General features: G+C 37.7%; 1 protein-coding gene across 8 annotated transcripts in view; it reads left to right on the plus strand.

Moving 5' to 3' along the window:
• HBS1L (HBS1 like translational GTPase) overlaps positions 1-15,863 on the plus strand; it is a 61,070-nt gene extending 45,207 nt beyond the window's left edge. For all 8 annotated transcript variants that reach the window (XM_056344119.1, XM_056344118.1, XM_056344121.1 and 5 more), the window contains 10 exons: positions 3,114-3,260; positions 3,955-4,029; positions 4,814-4,931; positions 5,108-5,176; positions 8,432-8,536; positions 10,576-10,666; positions 12,287-12,395; positions 13,011-13,111; positions 14,009-14,153; positions 15,223-15,863. In XM_056344119.1, the coding sequence (XP_056200094.1) occupies positions 3,114-3,260; positions 3,955-4,029; positions 4,814-4,931; positions 5,108-5,176; positions 8,432-8,536; positions 10,576-10,666; positions 12,287-12,395; positions 13,011-13,111; positions 14,009-14,153; positions 15,223-15,234 (972 nt within the window). In that variant the 3' untranslated portion in view covers positions 15,235-15,863. The remainder of the gene's footprint in view (positions 1-3,113; positions 3,261-3,954; positions 4,030-4,813; positions 4,932-5,107; positions 5,177-8,431; positions 8,537-10,575; positions 10,667-12,286; positions 12,396-13,010; positions 13,112-14,008; positions 14,154-15,222) is intronic.
• The last annotated feature ends 1,989 nt before the right edge of the window (positions 15,864-17,852 follow it).

The following is a 17,852-nucleotide window of genomic DNA, read 5'->3' on the forward strand; positions in this document are numbered from 1 at the left end:
TCATGAGTTTTCTAAACTTAAGAAAATGTTTAACTGTAAAGGCAGCTACTTTGCTTTTTTGGGATGTTAACTTTTTGGAGAAGAGTTTTATTAGGGAAGTAATTTGAATACTAAGTTCAGTTTGATAACATCAGAGTTGAGCCTTGAAAGCTATTCAAATGTGGCATATGTCTACTCAACAAGAAGCTCTGTGAAAGTGGTCCCGTAGATAAAGACTTTAAGTGGTTTTGAGCTTAAAGAGAAAAGCTTTGTGTCATGGTTTAACCCCAGCTGGCAACTGAGCACCACACAGCTGCTCAGTCACTCCACCTCTCCCCTGGTGGGGTGGGGAGGAGTATCAGGGAAAAAGGTGAGACTCATAGGTTGAGATAGAATTCAATAATTGAAATAAAATTAAATATAATAATAATTGTAATGGAAATGAGAGAGAGGGAAAGAGAAATAATAGCCAAAAGGAGAGGGGGGAAAGAAAAAACAATACAATTGCTCACCACCTGCTGACAGATGCTCAGCCAGTCCCCAAGCAGCAGTCAGCAGGCCTAAGCCAGCTCCCCCCAGTTTATATACTGAGCATGACATTCTATGGTATGGAGTATCCCTTTGGCTAGTTTGGGTTACCTGTCCTGGCTGTGTCCCCTCCAAATTTCTTGTGACCCTCCAGCCTTCTCGGCGGCAGGGCCTCAGAAACTGGAAAGTCTTCGACTTGGTATAAACATTATTTAACAACAACTAAACCCATCAGTGTGTTATCAACATTATTCTCATACTGAATGTAAAACGCAGCATTGTACCAGCTACTGAAAAGAAAATTAACTCTATCCCAGCCAAAACCAGGACAATTTGGAGAGGTCAAACAAAAGGCATTCTTGTATTTAACAATGTATTTTATGTGGGATGAGAAAACATACTACAATGTTTATGCAGAAGTCATCTGTATTGCCAATAGGACTTTTGCAGAGAATACTTGCCACTTGTTTTAGGAACGGTAGGTAAAGTCAAAAGTACTGGGCACTACCCATTTAATTCAGTATGACACTTACCATTCTTATATAGGTTAGTTATTTAATTTATGGAAATAATAAAGGGGAGGGGAGAATAATGTGATTACATAAAATGTGTGAAATTTTTTCCACTTAAAGGCACCATTTTTATAATACTAGATTTGATTCTTCAAAGTAGAGATTAATAAAAAATTATTTTTTTCCCAAAACGAAGCTACTGTGTAGAGTTTTCTGCTTTGTGCATGTCATTACAGTGTAAAATGTGAATTTTAACTTAACATCTCAGTAAGAATGGGTACTGCTAGTATGATTTTACAGTAAAGAGAACTATACTGTAAGAAGACTAGCTTGCCCCAAATTCTGCTCTAGCTCTGAAGCAGAGCCTGAGTAAGAATTCAGACCTTGTGACCCAATGGTTAGGCTGCAGAACAGTCAGAAGTTTGGAAATTAGTGTAGAGCTTGTACAGTTATCTGTATTATGGAGCATATCTTGTAGGAAGTCCAGGATTTTTAAAATTAGAAATTGATCTTCAGTTTCAGAACAGTGGAATACACCAACTCAGCCATGCCATTTTCTTTAGAACTTTATTTTGAATTGGTTTGTCTTTTGGGGAAAAACTAATACAGGTAGAAGTGTTAAAAGAAGACCTGCAGATACACCAGCAGTTGTATCAGTTCAGCAGAAGATGGGGCTGGCCAAATAGCACTTGTTATCTCTGTGTTCCCTCAGCTCTCGAGATGGTGAGGGGCTGCTCTAGTCTGGAGCTCTTTAAGGAATCACTGAAACTTTGCAATTTTCGGTTGCCTGTTAAAGTAGTCTCAGTGCTGAAGCAGTGGGTGGAAGGAAAGCATATGTGGCAATGGCTCTGATGCCTTTTTATCATGGAGAATTCTGTTAGGAGGTGAATCCCCAACTGCTGTTATGCAAAATGCAAATCAGCCTTATCAGGGTCAGGATCTGGCCTTTGATACATATGGTTAATTCACGTAAGTCCCGAGGTATTTTTTTGTAATTTAGAAAATACAGGATGTCCTTTTTTGAGGGAGAAGTTTACCACATGTACTTCTGAGGCAGAGAGCTGTGGGGAAACTCATCCCTCATCCTTTCCCGTTCTCACACTTGGGCCGTCTCTGTATGAACTGTGAGGATTTCGTGTCTAGGACAAGGCAAGGGGAGTTCAGAGCCAGGACAGTGTGCTGTCTCTGTTCCTTCTTCTGGCACCCCGAAGCATAAGCATATAAGGAAAGGGAGAAAGTACCGCTTTTTCTCCTCTCTTTCCGTTATGTCCATCTCATCAGTCCTATTAAATTTTCTTAAACCTGCCTCTTGATAGCAGTATCTTTGTTGTTCGCATCTTGTTGCTGTTGCTTGGTACATGAAGGTGGTCTAACTGGCTGTTACCAAAGCAGGAAAAGTAAAAGAAGTATTAGCAGCATTTAAGGCTAATAGCAAAATCTGTGGTTTTCCCTGGGCTTACATGCTGACTTTTGTGCAGTGCTGTCGAGTCTCTGATACCGCTTTGCTCTTAATGCTGTGTGGCAGAGAGTTTGCCTAGAAGATAAAATAGGCTTACACGGTCTTTTCCATCGTGTGATTTTGGCATGCTCCAGTGTGTTGAGTGGACTGTGAAGCATCCACATCCAATATGCAGTTGACCAGTTGTCCCAGTTGTATAGTGAGGTGATTTATCTGTAATTTTTGCAGCTTCTCACTATGAAGTTTTTCAGACTGAGGCAGGGAGGCATAGACACTGTGCTCATACCCATTCTTAAACTTCTGGAGCACGGGCTGCATTTGTTTAGTTGAGGTCTGTGCAGCACATCCATAGTGGGTAGTTTGAAGAGGACAGGTTCCCAAAACCAAGAGTTGGCTTGTGTTTAACAGAAAATGGTGGTTTATGACATGAGATGACATAATGCCATAATACTCACCAAAGTGGGCATGACTGAGCAGCTCAAAATACATTTAAGGCACATGAGGATTCCTCCCATGTAAAGTACATTTGTATATTTATTTTTTTTTAATTTGTGAAACATTGCTGATGGGCATAATCTTGGTAAATATGTCAACCTCTTAACCACTTTTGATTGTATTGGTTTTTTTTAATCTAGGCTGATGTGGCTATTTTGGTTGTGGATGCTAGCAGAGGAGAGTTTGAAGCAGGGTTTGAGACAGGTGGACAAACACGAGAACATGGATTATTAGTGCGTTCTCTTGGAGTTACACAGCTAGCTGTTGCAGTCAATAAAATGGACCAGGTATGTGCTTATTTTTTTCATTTTCTGAAGGGCTTCCACCTAGGATCGTGGACCCTGAGTTTAAAGATCAGTATTGTAAAACTAATAACAAAGTATCATTTCTTTCTTTGATTCTCTGCTCTGTCTCTTGTGTTTAGACTTTACAATACTTTTTTTTTTTTTTTTTTTGGTTATGGTATATTTTCAAAGTACACAGAAGGATAGTTGTGGTGCTAAAATGTGTAGGGGTCCCTCTTGTACTTGTGAAGATCTTACATGAGCAGTTAACCCAGTGGTATCTGCAAGGGCATCTTGGTGGTCATTCAGTTCAAGACCTCAGGAGCTTTACTTAAAACTGTAAGGTGTGTTAAATATTACTAGTTGTGTTTTAGATTATTACTGTGTTATATATAATCTTGCTAAATCTGAATTTTATGTAAGTTTATTTAAAAAAAAAAAGGATGCTGTTCAAAGACAGCTCAAACTAAAGGGGCTTGCAAGTTAATCAATGTGTTGCTTGCTATCAGTAATTGTTAATGTATATGTTCAACTGAATCCACCCAGAAGTCTTGTGTTTATGAATTCATTGGGTGCTGTGTGTGGAGAACACCTACTGATACTACATGTTGTGTACACACAGTTGATGACATGCAGCTGTATGTTTGAGTCATAGTTAAAAAACTGCTATTTTATTATAATCTGTTTTCTATTTTAGGTCAATTGGCAACAGGAAAGATTTCAGGAAATTACGAGTAAGCTTGGCCAATTTCTTAAGCAAGCTGGCTTTAAGGTAATACAGATTTCAGTGGTTGTTGCTTTGTTCAGGCATTTGGATAGGATAAGCTTTTCTTACAGTCAGGTTATTTATTTTTTTTTAGTCGCTTTCCTGCTACTACTATGTGTACATATTCTAGCATATTCCATTTCTTACTGGTAGGGTGTACACTGAGCCCTGGCTAAGGTTAGTCAGTTCTTCAGTGATCTGTCTGTCATCAGCTTTGTTTAGGTCTGTAGAATCTTCGGGGCACTCACCTTATTTGTAGTTTCTTGGAATTGTTGACTGCAAAGCAGAACAGACCAAGTATTATGTCTTAATGTTTAGTACTACAGGATCGACAGGAGAGTTTTATACCAGAGCAGGTGTCAAGTGTGGATTATGAACTCATAAGGACACTCTCCATTTGCCATTCCTGACCGTTCTTGTGTTTCCTCAGATCCAACTACTATCCATTTGGACTGGTTGTGGCCTTCCTGAAATCCAGCAATTCAAACTGAAGTTTTGCTTGTCAGATAGGGAATTTGAGTTTGTTACCTGAACTTGGTTTCTAGTAGTTAATGTTGCTATCATCACGTTTAAATATCGCCAACTCTTTGTTGGAGTACTGTGATCAGGCAAGAGGTAAACAGAGAGGAAATGGATCCCCCGAGTAGTCTGCCTTCTCCAGGGGAAGTACGAATGTGCCAGTTGTTCTTTTATAGCTTAGATGTGTAACGTTTTAAAAATGCACCTCTTGTTTCTGCTAGAAGATCCTGTTGTTAATGTGTGCTTAACTTCTATTTGTTTTCTTAATTAGGAATCAGATGTGGCTTATATCCCAACAAGTGGCCTTGGTGGTGAAAATCTGGTCACAAGGGGTCAGTCAAGTGACCTCACACAGTGGTATAAAGGAAAATGTTTGTTAGAGCAAATTGGTGAGTGTAATTTTCCTCATTTAAAAATTAATATATCTTAGTCCTGTGTATGCCAAAACTTTTATTTTGGGGAAAGTGTGGGGCAAAACCTTTGGAATACAATGCAGTTGCTTTATCCCTAAGTGAGAAGTTACTGAATACAGAAATTCTAAAAGTTCTTGTCAATTTATTTGCAGATTCTTTCAAGCCACCACAGAGATCAGTGGATAAACCATTTAGGTTGTGTGTTGCTGATGTTTTTAAAGGTTGGTTGTTTTTATAGTTTTTTCACCATCATTTCACTGATATTTAACACAGGTGTTGAAAAATGATGTAAAAATAAGACTTAAAGTAGTAGCTCTATGTGTATCAGTAGTCTTGAACAGGAATATTAAGTTTCAAGCACTGTTCTTTGTTGAATTTTACACAGTGCTGCTGAAGGAAAAACATACTGGGAAAGAAATTGAGGAAGAAAATCTGCATGACCAGCTAATTGGCTATGTAATGAGTTGATGGTTTTGTGGGACAGAATTTGGGAGTTTCTCTCCCAAACTGGTTCCTGTTGCTTAAATTAATGTTTCTCAAACTTTCTACGTGTGTGACTTTGGTTTCTTTTACATTTCACTCTTAGATTTTAAGAGTTTGACTTGTTCCTTTTATGTTCATTGTTGTAGCTGTAAATAATGATACATTTCTTCTTTTTTGTATAAAAATTTGGGGAGTGGGAGGTAGAAGAAAAGGGTGGTAGTGGTCAGACTGTTATAACCAGCCAAGGATTTAATGAAAGGCAGCTAGCTATTCCCTAGCACGAATAGCGATATGGAAAGCAGCTATAACCAGTTCTTACTTCCATTGCCTGGAGAAAATAGACTGCCCTGAGCTCTTAAGGTTTTCATGGTAAACTTTTTTTTTTTTTAGTTAAATGCATTTACATTTACAGGTAATTTAGGAAACATAAGGTTTGTAATGCTCATCCCACTTGAAACATTCTGTAGGACCCTTGAGAAAAATTGCAAACTAAGTGACAGCATGATTTGAAATGTTGTAAATATTTTTCTATTTTAAAATTCATATTTTAAAATAAACTTTGCTTTATATATAGGGTGTTTATAGGGGGAGTACAAACAAACCAGATCAAAATACTGATTTTTTTTAATTGGAAAAATCAGTTTTGTGCAATTTTCATGTGGGTGTTTGAGGAGACACTGGATGCTGTACATGCCCTGGGTTAGTTGACTTAATGTACTGAAGCCATAATGCTGAATATTGAAACTTTGCATGACAATGTGACCGCTAGTTTCGTCATCTAGGTTGTCACTGCATGTTTTCTTTTCTTTTTTTTTTTTTTTTTTTAATAATTTTGTGAGCTGTGGGAAAGGGTGTTAGGATTGTTGATTGAGATCTTTTGAAGTATTATCATAACTTTTTTTGTTGCATCAATCATTTTGGTGTTGAACCAAGTTTCACAAAACGAGCAATTTTGACTAAATTTGTTCTGTGGAAAATATTTTTTTTTTTTTTTTTTTGCTAAAGTATGCAAAAAAAAGTCATGGCTTTGGAAGGGACTCAATTTACATATACAGGGTTTATCACTAAATGTGGCCTTTTAGGTGTTTTTTTAGGCTATTTTTTTCTTGGCTTGTGATCTCAAATTGGATGTCAGCAGAGGAAGTATCTGCAGGTTACAAGTACATGAAGCAACAGTTGTTCTCAGCTCTGTTCCAGTGGCTGTGTGTGCTCGGGAGGAGCTGTCCATAGAAGTGTGTAAAAAGTGAGAGTGCTGAGTGTACTCTTGCGTAGTTTGGAAAACCCCTTTATTAAGGTTACCCACACATATGATTCATCAGCCTCAGCCTGATTTTAGCAGTTGTACTTCATAGCTCTCATAATATTCTGTGCAGGCAAGCTATCCCCTGATGCAAGAGATGCCTGTAAATTCCTTCATTGCTGCATCAGTCCCCAGTTACCATATGATAATGCTGTCTAGGGTATGACTTGACCTGACTTCAGGAAAGCCTTGTCCAGCAGCCAAATTCTGAGGACAAAGAACATGTCCTGGCAGAAGCAGAGTACCATGATACACAGAAATCCAGCTATTTTTTATGCCCCCGATTCTGTTCCCCACTATCCATTTTGTACTTGTGTTGATTTCATGGGGAGCTGAAGGAACTTGACACTTTGCAGGAAGCAATCAGTATGGGAGAGGGTGAAGCTTCAAACACCACACTGGTTTACCAAGCCAGAGCTGGTGGTGATGTGAAAAAAAGAAAAATTATTCTTGATTGTGCTTGGGAGTGGTTAGGAACCTGGAACCAGTTCTCGTCTCTGGTTGCCTGCAAGTTCTGGTTGCCTTTAAGGTTGCCTGCAACCTTCAGGTTCTGTTGTGTACCGTATTGAGGTCGTGTTTGTACCGTGACTTGGGGAGCAAGTAGCTGCTTCACCAGTTTTCTGTTCTTTTGACTTCTGATGTCATCTGTTAATTGACTACATTCATCTCACTTGCTGGAATGAATAGAGGAAGATCAGCTTGCAGGCATACTGCAATGCAACAGTACTTTCCCAGCTAGATAGATGCAAGCATTCATCAGTAAAATGGTGATGAATGCAAAAGAGCAAGTTGGTAGTATGTGACCTCAAGATTTGAGGTCAGTTTGCTCTTTTGAATTCAATTTTAAATTAAGCTTTTAAACTAATGTGACAGACAAAATAGTAAACTGTTTGCTTATCACAAAGTTCTAATGTTCAGCAAAAGGTATACTTGTTGTTTGTATGGATACTGAAAATGACATTGTAGAATCACTTTGTGAGATTCTTCTTAAACACACATGCAGACACGCTAAGGAGATGAGACATTTCTTAAAGTGTATGTGCTTAAATGTGCACGTGTAGCGTGTCTATTGAAAAGAACTGATGTATTGTTCACATAATGAAGAGACTATTAGAACGTTGAGGAAGAAAAACTTTGCAGATCTTTTAGATTCAGAAATATTTAAGTCATCCACAATTACAATAGCTCCTCATATTAAACAGGACCGATTCAATCTCTTGACTTTCCAGGACTAAAACTAATATGCAGACAGTATGTAGGATTCTGACTCAGTTAAATGGTAAATGGCATAGGAATTTGCACCTGTATGCATGAGAATTTTTGAGAGGTCTGTAGTATGTTTTTATCTATGTTTGAATGAGAAAGTATTGAATTAAATGAAATTGTTAGAAATTAAGGGGCTTAATGTAATATGGAAAAACTAAAAAATATTTCTTGATGTACCTACGTTTATGAAAAGAAGGATGTATCTCCCTTAGTTCTGAAAAACATAAGATCTAGAGGTTTTGAATTTAATGTTTCATTTTCGTTATGATGCGCAGCTGGCTAACTTGCAAGTACTGAACGCTCTACTTGGCTGTGTGTGGGGATTTGTATTAAAAACTTATGTATGCATTGCTGAAGGGCTAACTTGTGTTGGGAAACTGACCTTACTAAGAAGTTTTTTGAAATATTACTGCTGTGTTTATTACAGACCAAGGATCAGGATTTTGTGTGACTGGTAAAATAGAAGCAGGCTATATTCAGGTTGGGGAACGACTTCTGGCAATGCCTCCCAATGAAACTTGCACTGCAAAAGGTACAGTCTTCAGAAGTGTGTTTACTTTCAGGTCAATACTGGGCTAGAAGCAGTTACTGAAATGGTAACAGACTGTCAAATTGATACCAACTGTCAAACATAAAATGTGAAAGCATAAAACGAATTTCTTCAGATGTGACTGTGACTGTATAAATATGTCTATGAAGAGTATGTGAAATCTTGCATGTTTTTTTTTTTTTCTTTTACCGTATCAGATATTCCAAATGTTACAGCCTCATGACTTTTTACAGGTTCTTCATAAAGCAATGTCAAAACATCTGAGTTACAGCAATGTCTATAAAAATAAGCAGTACAGGAATCATTAATATTCAGCTTTGCTGTGGAGTGTTACTTCTGTTAGGAAGTGTGAGGATGTTGAACAACCCTTAAAATTAATCTTACGAATTAATGTGAAAAAGCTTGAGAATTAAGTCTCTGCTGTTTGATGTTCATGAGATTTGTCACTGATCCTTTCATAATATTCAAACTTTCAGGATGCCATTGTTCTGAGCAGCTACAAAAGAGAAGAAAATTGGGTTTAAATTTCAATACCTTTGACTTCTGGAAAGAGGAATAGCTAAGTCAAGACATTAAATGTTTAGCTGTTTCCCGATTGCTGTCTTTAAACTGCAGAGCTGGTTTTGTTTCATATGCAAACACAAAGATAAAATTACGATTTTCCTACATTGACCAATGAATAAAAAATTAAGCCCTCAAAATAAATGAATAGGTTTCTGTATCTAACTATTTAGCCTGAATTCAGCAATGTGTCAGTTTATCTGTCCTGTTCTGTTCCGGAACCAGATCGTTCAATGCTAATTTGGGAAGCTCCTCAGTATGCCTCTGCTTTTCATGTGGTTGTATGCACATTGTCTGCATGCACAAGAATGTTAAAATAACACGGATGAATATGGGTATCAGACCACTGTAGTCACTCCTCTGTTTTGCAAGTGGAGGAAGTAGCATGGAAAAAGATGTATTTTGAGTATCCCCAGTGGTGCAATTCTATGGTTTTTCTTCTGTACTGTCTCTCATATGGGTGAAATGCAGGTGAAGGTTGGAGGCATGCGTTCATTAAGCATGTTAAATAACATTATCTCCTCTTTACATTAATCATACAATGTTTACTGAAGATAGCATGCACATTAGGATTCCTGTTTTTCATTTCAAGAGGTTCTTCTCACTTATTCTTTCTTAGTCTCACTTACTTATATTCATTCGTGAGAATGAAATGTGTATGTGAAATTATTACCAACACTGCTTAAAAATCAGTACTTAACATGCTTGTAGTTGAGTGATGCTTTCTGGCATGTTCTTGACAAGTGGTTTTGGGAACAGATTTGCAAATCAATAAATACAATCTCTAGTGAAATAGAATTAGATCCTATAAATGTATGCAGTATTTATAAAAAGTGGGGTTTTTCTCTTTTCTTCTTGGTGTCTTATCAGAAACCTCAGAATGTTAAGTCAGGAGCAGTTGATTTTGCCCTCACCCACCAGCCAGGTTATCTTTTAAAGGGATTAAAATACTTAAAAGTCAGAATTATTTTTTTTAAAGATGCTTTCTAATAGACGCAATGTCATGAACGAAAGGCATCAGTTACACTTTTTTATGAAAGAGTCAGCAAACCCACTTAAGGTAAATGAAAGTTGACATAATACCATTAAAGTATATGAAAGATGCGGTCTAGGGTGTGCGTGTGCCTGAAAGGAAGGGTGGGGCGATACAGAGATACTAGTACTACAGCATTTTCAGGACTGCGTCATCTGCACTGTGTGACAAGTGCCCGGTCCCTTCCTCTAGCTTAAATAAAGCCATGTTATTGTGCAGGGTGGGGTGAGAGAATAGTGAGTCCTTACCACGGGGGGAAAAAAGCTTCCTCAGTCTTCTGAGTTAAAAAGCTTTTACTCTCAACCCATTCATACTGAAAATTGATGAGTAATGGTTGATGAAGCACAAATGGCCCAAACAGAACTGTTTGTTTGTAGCTCAGAACCTAGGTACTTCACTGTGAGGTTCTGTTCTTACTCATTTCCAGGAATCACACTGCATGATGAACCAGTTGATTGGGCTGCAGCAGGAGATCACGTTAGTCTCACTTTGACCGGCATGGATATCATCAAAATCAAGTGAGCAAAACTGGGTTTCAGTCTAAGTAACGGTTTGTTTTTAATGAAAAGCTTTGTTAAAGTATTACACTTAACAATCGGCGGTTTACTTGAAGAATGATGTGGCTACCAGGATATTTAAAACCAAAGTGATGCATATCACCTGTCTTGCATGTACAAACGTTGGAAACATCTGCTACATGTACAACGGCAACCTCAGAATACTGTTAGTTTTCATACTTTTCCCCTAGTGCTGACACTGATAACTTTCAAAGCCTTTTTCCTTAAGACTTGTCCTTGGACGTTCTAATTACTGAATTAAGTAAATCCTTACTGCTAAATAAAACAAAATGCTTTTGAAGAGCTTATTGCATCATAAATCATTCTAACAAAACCCATCCAAACAACTGCCATTGCGTACCAATGAGTAAATCTGGACAAGTGGAATTGACGGAGGCTTTATTCAACACATTTAGCTGCTTGTGATACTTGTTTTGGTAATTGTTTTGCTGACCCTTGGTTTTTTGGGGGTCCGATACATTCAGTGAGACACAGCAAATCTGTTTGTGTCTATTTCAGTCTATAGGTTTCATGCTAAGCATTAGCCTCAAGCTTTTTAATAAGTGTCAGTTATTGTTCAGGCTAGAAAATTGGATCCATAATTTGATCAGCTTTTTTACATTTCAGTTGGACTTCAGACAGCAAACTTTCAAGCTAGTGTTTGAAAAACTCCTTGTGTTGATAGTTTTGTAAATTTATGCTCTGTTAAGGGAAAAGGACAGGCTTTTCTGTATTGCTGTTTCATAACGGGGTTTGATTCTGTGTTAAATGGATTGGAAAAAAAAAAAAGTCTTGTTCTGCTTGTTGAATAAGGCTTGAGTCAATTCATTAACTTGATGTCATTTATCTTTTGGAGATATATTAGATTTTTCAAGAAAAAGTATGAAGTTTTAAGTCCTCTTGATACTGATGAAATCTGATTACATCTGATGTATATAGTTTAATCGTGCTGTTTGGTCTCTTCAGTCGTGTTTTTCTGCATGGGACTGTTTTTCCTTTAATTTTAGATAGCTAAAGCCAGCCACTGTGATAAAGCTTGTCTACCTCGTGGGCTTGTAACGAGCAGCATCTTTCTTGTTCACTCCATGTAGTGTTCTTTGGAAATGAGTGCTGCTGAGAGCTTAAGTTCTGCAAGTGCTGATCATGATGTTCCTTTATCAACAAAATAGTTGTTACAGGGAGCAACATTGCAGTTTTGGGCACCCTGCAGTATTTTATGCTATTGATCTGAAACAATTAATCTCTGAATGAAAGTCTTATTTCTTCAAAGTACCTACGCACAGGAAACAGTGACATTTTTAGAAACTGATTAGCAATGGACGTAATTGTTCACTGAATTAGACAGACCTCTTCATGCATACCCACAAAATACCGTAGACATTGTCTAGGAATTAATTTCATTACAGGCTTTAATACGGTGTTCCTGGTTTCTTCTCTCCCCCGCCCACCCCACCCCCAGGTTATAGTAAAGCAGTGTTGTCTTTGCTTTGCTTGTCTTAAATATTTATCTTTTTCCAGTGCACTGATTAACATTTGTATGCCAAGATAGATATTGGTTTCTTTTGTTCTCCTCTCTTGTAGTGTTGGCTGTGTATTTTGTGATCCCAAGGAACCCATTAAAGTTTGCACTCGTTTCAGAGCTCGGGTTCTCATCTTCAATATTGAGGTTCCAATCACTAAAGGTTTTCCTGTAAGTCTCTGTGAAAGTTGCTGTGTTCATTACAGGCTGTTTTGGGGCTTTTCCTCTCCATGTTCAACCACCTGTATATGAGAGGTATTTAGTGTCCAGAAGTGGTTCTGTCTCTCCAGAGGAAACTGATTTATTTGTAACTTGAAGAGGATATAAGGGGATACTGTGGCCACTTATGCATATTCTTACTGGCTTTTAACACGCAGCTGAGCCATTTTGGAGAACATGAGTTCCACCACAGTCAGGCTACACTGTGCTTTAGAAAGCTCATGCCTTTTAGGAGTATAATGATGCATTTAGTTATAAGATACCTTTTAAAATAAATAATATATCAGTTCATGCTACAGAAGTGCACTGAAGTGGCAAAAGCAAAACACTTAAAGAATGAAAAATGTATTTTTGATGAATTAATACATGATCTTTGTCATATCTGTAGAGATCACAAAGTTTAGGAACTGGGAACAGTTACTGAATGTGAGGCAGAGACTCCTGTAAGGAAGCTTTATAAGCATTTGTTCAAAAAATCAGTCTTAAAAGAAGTTGATGCTTTTAAGTATTAACACCTAGGATTTCTGATTATTGTAGAATGTTTAATAACAACAAAAATATTTTTAGGTGCTTTTACACTATCAAACCATAAGTGAACCTGCTACTATTAGAAAACTGTTGAGTGTCCTGCACAAAAGCACTGGTGAAGTGACAAAGAAAAAACCAAAGTAAGTGTTTTGAATAGTTAATAATTGCTCAAGAAATAGGCTGACTTTTGATTTAATATATGGTATATCAAGCAGGTTCTATTATATAGCTATAACGTGTTTGTAAGAGTATGCTTTCATTGTTCTAGTTGGTTTCATGTTTATATTTCAATGTGAAAAACCTCCTGCCCACTTGATACGTCTGTGGAGCACCTGAGAAGAAAATGACTTGGCTAAGTTCACTTGCAGAACTGGGAGTGAATCCTAGATCACCAGCTTGCACTTAAAGGATTATTCCGAGCCCCTCACCCCCTTTTTTTTAAAAAACGATCTCGTCTTCCTGCAATAGCATGGGAGCGTTGCTATAATTCTGGAGATGGGTTGCTGTAGACAGCGGTTCAGAGAAAGAGAGATTTTTAGGGAGCCTTCCCATACAAGTTAAACTATGGGAATATCCCTCTAGTTATTTAAAGCTGTATTTGGATAGAAATGCTGTTTGGTACATACAACGTTATCAGAATAATCCTTTCCAGAAATTGCGTGGCTGAAACTGTTGCTGAAAAGTAATGGAAAGAAAAATCTTGACTTCTGAAGAGCAATAAATTAGCTGTTTAGTCATTGAGTTTGAAATAACACTTGTTTTCTACTAGACGTGACAAAACAGGTGTTAATGAGGTAATTAACTTCAAAACAATTTGCTGAAGGTTGTGGTGGATATCCTCTAGAAGTTTTTAAAGAAAACTCAAACGCCATTTTAAAAGGTATGCTCCAGGCAAATGAGTTTTCAGTCTGGTGGCTTGGGTTATACTTGAAGTCAAGCTTGATTATTATACTTTTGGCCTTTTAAGTGGTTGGTTGTTTTTTTTCATTTATGCATGCATGTATTTATAGTAGAGTTTTCTGCCTATTTGCCTGCAGGTTCTTGAGTAAAGGACAGAATGCGCTAATAGAACTACAAACTCAAAGACCTGTTGCTCTAGAGTTGTATAAAGATTTTAAAGAGCTTGGGAGGTTTATGTTACGCTACAGTGGTTCCACTATTGCTGCAGGAGTCGTGACGGAGGTATAGTATTTTTGTAACAGACCTTCTGTACTGTAAAGGAGCAGTGTTAACTTTCACGTAGCATTTAGTTTTTATGGTTAAGACCTGGTTTACACCCATTGGTCTAAAAAGTGAATTTATTCTGCTGAAAAAGAGACAGTCTTCAACAAGGTGTAAGGAAGACTTGCCACAGTGCTGTTAAGTTTATTAGGAGCAAAAATGACTCTATTTAGAATTTTTGACTTGTGCATTTTTCCCCATCTCATCTGTCACTGTTTTAACATACACTGGTCTTTCTGAAATCTAATTGCCTATATAACGGTACTGGAAGTAGTTCATAAATGAGACATGTTGGCCATTTTAATTGTGGCTAGTGGGTCCCAGGTCTTTTTCTGTTAGTGTTAAAGATGATTATGCATTTGATTTTTACTGATGCCTATAGACATTTTCCGATCCTGTGTAAGTGAGAAGGAAGCAAAGGCTGTGAGGCTAAATGTAAATGTTTTGCCTTCCATTAGGAGCAAAAATATGAATGTCCCCCTATCTGTCACTTTAAAAAAAAATTGCTATGATTTCTGGATTAGAATTGAAATTATAATTCTAGGCTTGAGGGAGAGCCATTTAGTCGTGTTAGTCACCTTCTGGTACTGAGACTTAAAGCTGAGTCATTTAATGTCAAAACTTGGAACTAGAGCATGAGAATTTCTGGCTTCTCCCTGTGTGCATAGGAGTGATATGCTACGTCTGTCAGAAGCTCTGGGCTTTACGGAACTTCAAGGCTCTTAATCTGTCTGGTCTTAAATAGGATCTACAATTACTTGCACCCATTTTTCATTAAATTTAACTTGAACTCAATGGGGTCCATGGTCTATGATACCCAATGTTTGTAGAAGAGTTGGGGACTAAACTCTTTGATTGTTATTTGGGAATTACTATTTTAGTACTTGTTAAATTGTCCCAGAGAATTTCAGAGCAAAAGGAATTATTTTTTCCACAGCTAACTATATCATGTTGAAAAAAGCTGTGACTGTTTTACATTTAGTACTCCATTTTTCACCATAGGTTTTTTTCCATTTACTTGTATTTTTAGATTAAAGAATGACAGTGGTGCAAGAACTTCACCGTCCAACCAAAATTCAATCAGATATCCAAACTTCTGTTTAAGAGTTGAAGGAACAAGTGCAATTAATCGGGGAGATGATGATGATGACAAAAGTTGTGTGAGACGTCTGGGGAGCCCTTCATCAGTCTCTCCCACTGCAGAACAAGATGCCAACTGACAAGGAACTGCTAATGTTGCACTTCTCAATCTCAAGAATCTCATGTGTTTCTCCATGTGGAATTTAGCCTTTAGAGAGCTTGACGGAAAAATTTTAGCAAGTTGAATTAGAGGAAAAGATGATGAATCATCATGAAACAAACTCCTTCCAGACATAAATTGTTTACATGTTTTCTTTGGTTTGCTTTTTTCCTGCACATCAATTCGTTAAAGTAACTTCATTGGTCTAATATATTTTTAGGTTTGAGTTGAATGCATATTCAGGGGAAAAAAAAGAGCTATTTACTTTGGTTTCAAGAAAATGGCATGTAGTATTATCTTGGGATTATTTTCCCTGTCCCAAAATTTATTTAAAAAAATTTTCTTTTGCTGTGTAGTGGAAGCTGTGCCAACATTGGCTAATTTTATTTTTTAAACTGTAAGAATAATAAAATAACTTTGTCTGAGCATAATTTTTGTCTCCTTCATCTTTTGTTATTTAAGCACTTTCAAATTGTGTTAAATCATTCTTTACTTTCCATAGCTCAGAAGTTTCAGAGTAAACTTCTGAGTTAAAATGCGAAACTGGCATGCGACTTGTCTTTCTGTGGAAATAATTTCAGTTTTTCTCACATTACTCAATGCACTTACTGTGCATACACGTCCTTCATCCAGACTTAGTGCTCTTTGAACAGAAGCTGGCAGTTTAATCTATGGTAAAGCCTGATTATTCTTGCTCAAGCCTGTAACTCCTTCCCACTATTCAGTAATTGGGTCTGCAAAAACCTCCAAAATGAAAAGGGGGTCCTTCTGCCACCTCCAGCATAAGCTCAGGACAGACACGCTTTACTACAGTTTGGAAGTTTATGTTCAATAGGAAGTGTGACAGGACCTCAGGTATTTAAGGACCTGTACGCAAGTGCAGGGTGGAGACAACTCTACTTTGACTATAGTAGCGTGGGGAAGGAACTAAAGTACCGCTCCAGAGCATCAGTTACTGGGGTTAACTGCAGTAAAGCTCTGTGCCCTGTGTAGTGAAAAACACAAAAAGCATAAACGATCATTACTTAGTTCAAAGTCTTGTACAATCCGTACCTACTCTTCCCATGTGCTTTTTTTGGTAGGTAACTTTTTTTTTGCACTTGGATGCTTTAGCCCCATTTTCAGCAGATACCTGCACTTGGCCACATAGATACAATACAAATTGTACTGTTGACTGCATGCACATTTGTAGAAGCATCGGCAATGCTTTATGTGGAAATGGCTTCTGTGAAATCTTACGAATCTGAAATAACTGGAAAATGTTATTGCCAAAACTGAAGCTTATGAACTATCACTATTTGTTATGTCTTTTTATAGTCCAGAAATGCATTTAAATACTTACCAGTTTTAGCATGCCAGAAGGTTTCAGTGCACTCATTGGATTCCAGAGATTTGTACTGCCAAGCACCCATGTTAAACCTGTTCCACTTGAACTTGCCTTCAAACCTTGAAAATGGTTGCTTTTAAGTCAGAGGACAGCTGAAGTGCTACAGGCAGAGGAATGTGTCTTCAGTTTTAGGACTGAAGTAAATTCCTGGCTGTTTGTGGACAAGGACGTGTGATACGGGATGAACCTATGATAACCATTCTCACACGTGGTTACATTAAATTTTGAGATTCGGTATTCTGTGACGACAGAAAAGCTAGGGCATGCTTTCCCAGTTTGTAGCTTGGGACAGCCGAAAGTATTGCCTAACGCAGTTTCAACATGACTGCACCTACCTTTCAGCCCTGATTTGAACTTTGCCCAGAGGTGCCAGCTGGCTAATGTATAAATGATCTGTTGTTGTGCAACAACAAACTCGGAGCCTTTATCGATCAAAACATGTTTGCATGTTAATCCATAAGAAATGCAATGGCTTGGCAATGGTCTAGGGCGCAAAAGCTTTATAAACTTCTGATTTGAGATATTCACAATCCCCTGGTAACAAAGCATACTGCTGTCCCATATGTATGTCGTGTTTTGAGTATCTCTGGAAAGCAAGGAGGTGACATGCAGTCTTAGAGCAATTTGATCATCTACGCGTTCTCTCTTGGAGAAAAATGTCTTTTACGCAGCTCTTATCGGGCAGTTTGGGTTCTTGGGAAGTTAAAGAAAAACCTAATTGTATGTAATGGGCTTCTCTATAGTAAGGTGGTTTCCGCTGGAATATGGAAGGGAAGGTGTGAAAGCTGGTGTCTTGCTGCTTTTTTAAGAACTGGATTTCTGACAATATACAACTGATTGTACCAGGTAGGGTTGTGCTCCCTCAGCCGTTTTGAATTGAAGGCCCACTCAGCTGCTTGTATTGTTTGATGTTTGGGGACATTGGTGGAAAAAAAAGGTTTCTTAAGTTTAAAAAAACGTTTGTTTTGGTAGCAGCATTGTTTTGGGGATTACAAGGAAAAGTACTGATGATGACAAAGCTGAGCATGAGTTG

This window comes from Falco biarmicus, chromosome 6 (genome assembly GCF_023638135.1).
Source record: "Falco biarmicus isolate bFalBia1 chromosome 6, bFalBia1.pri, whole genome shotgun sequence".
NCBI classification, from domain to species: Eukaryota; Metazoa; Chordata; class Aves; order Falconiformes; family Falconidae; genus Falco; species Falco biarmicus.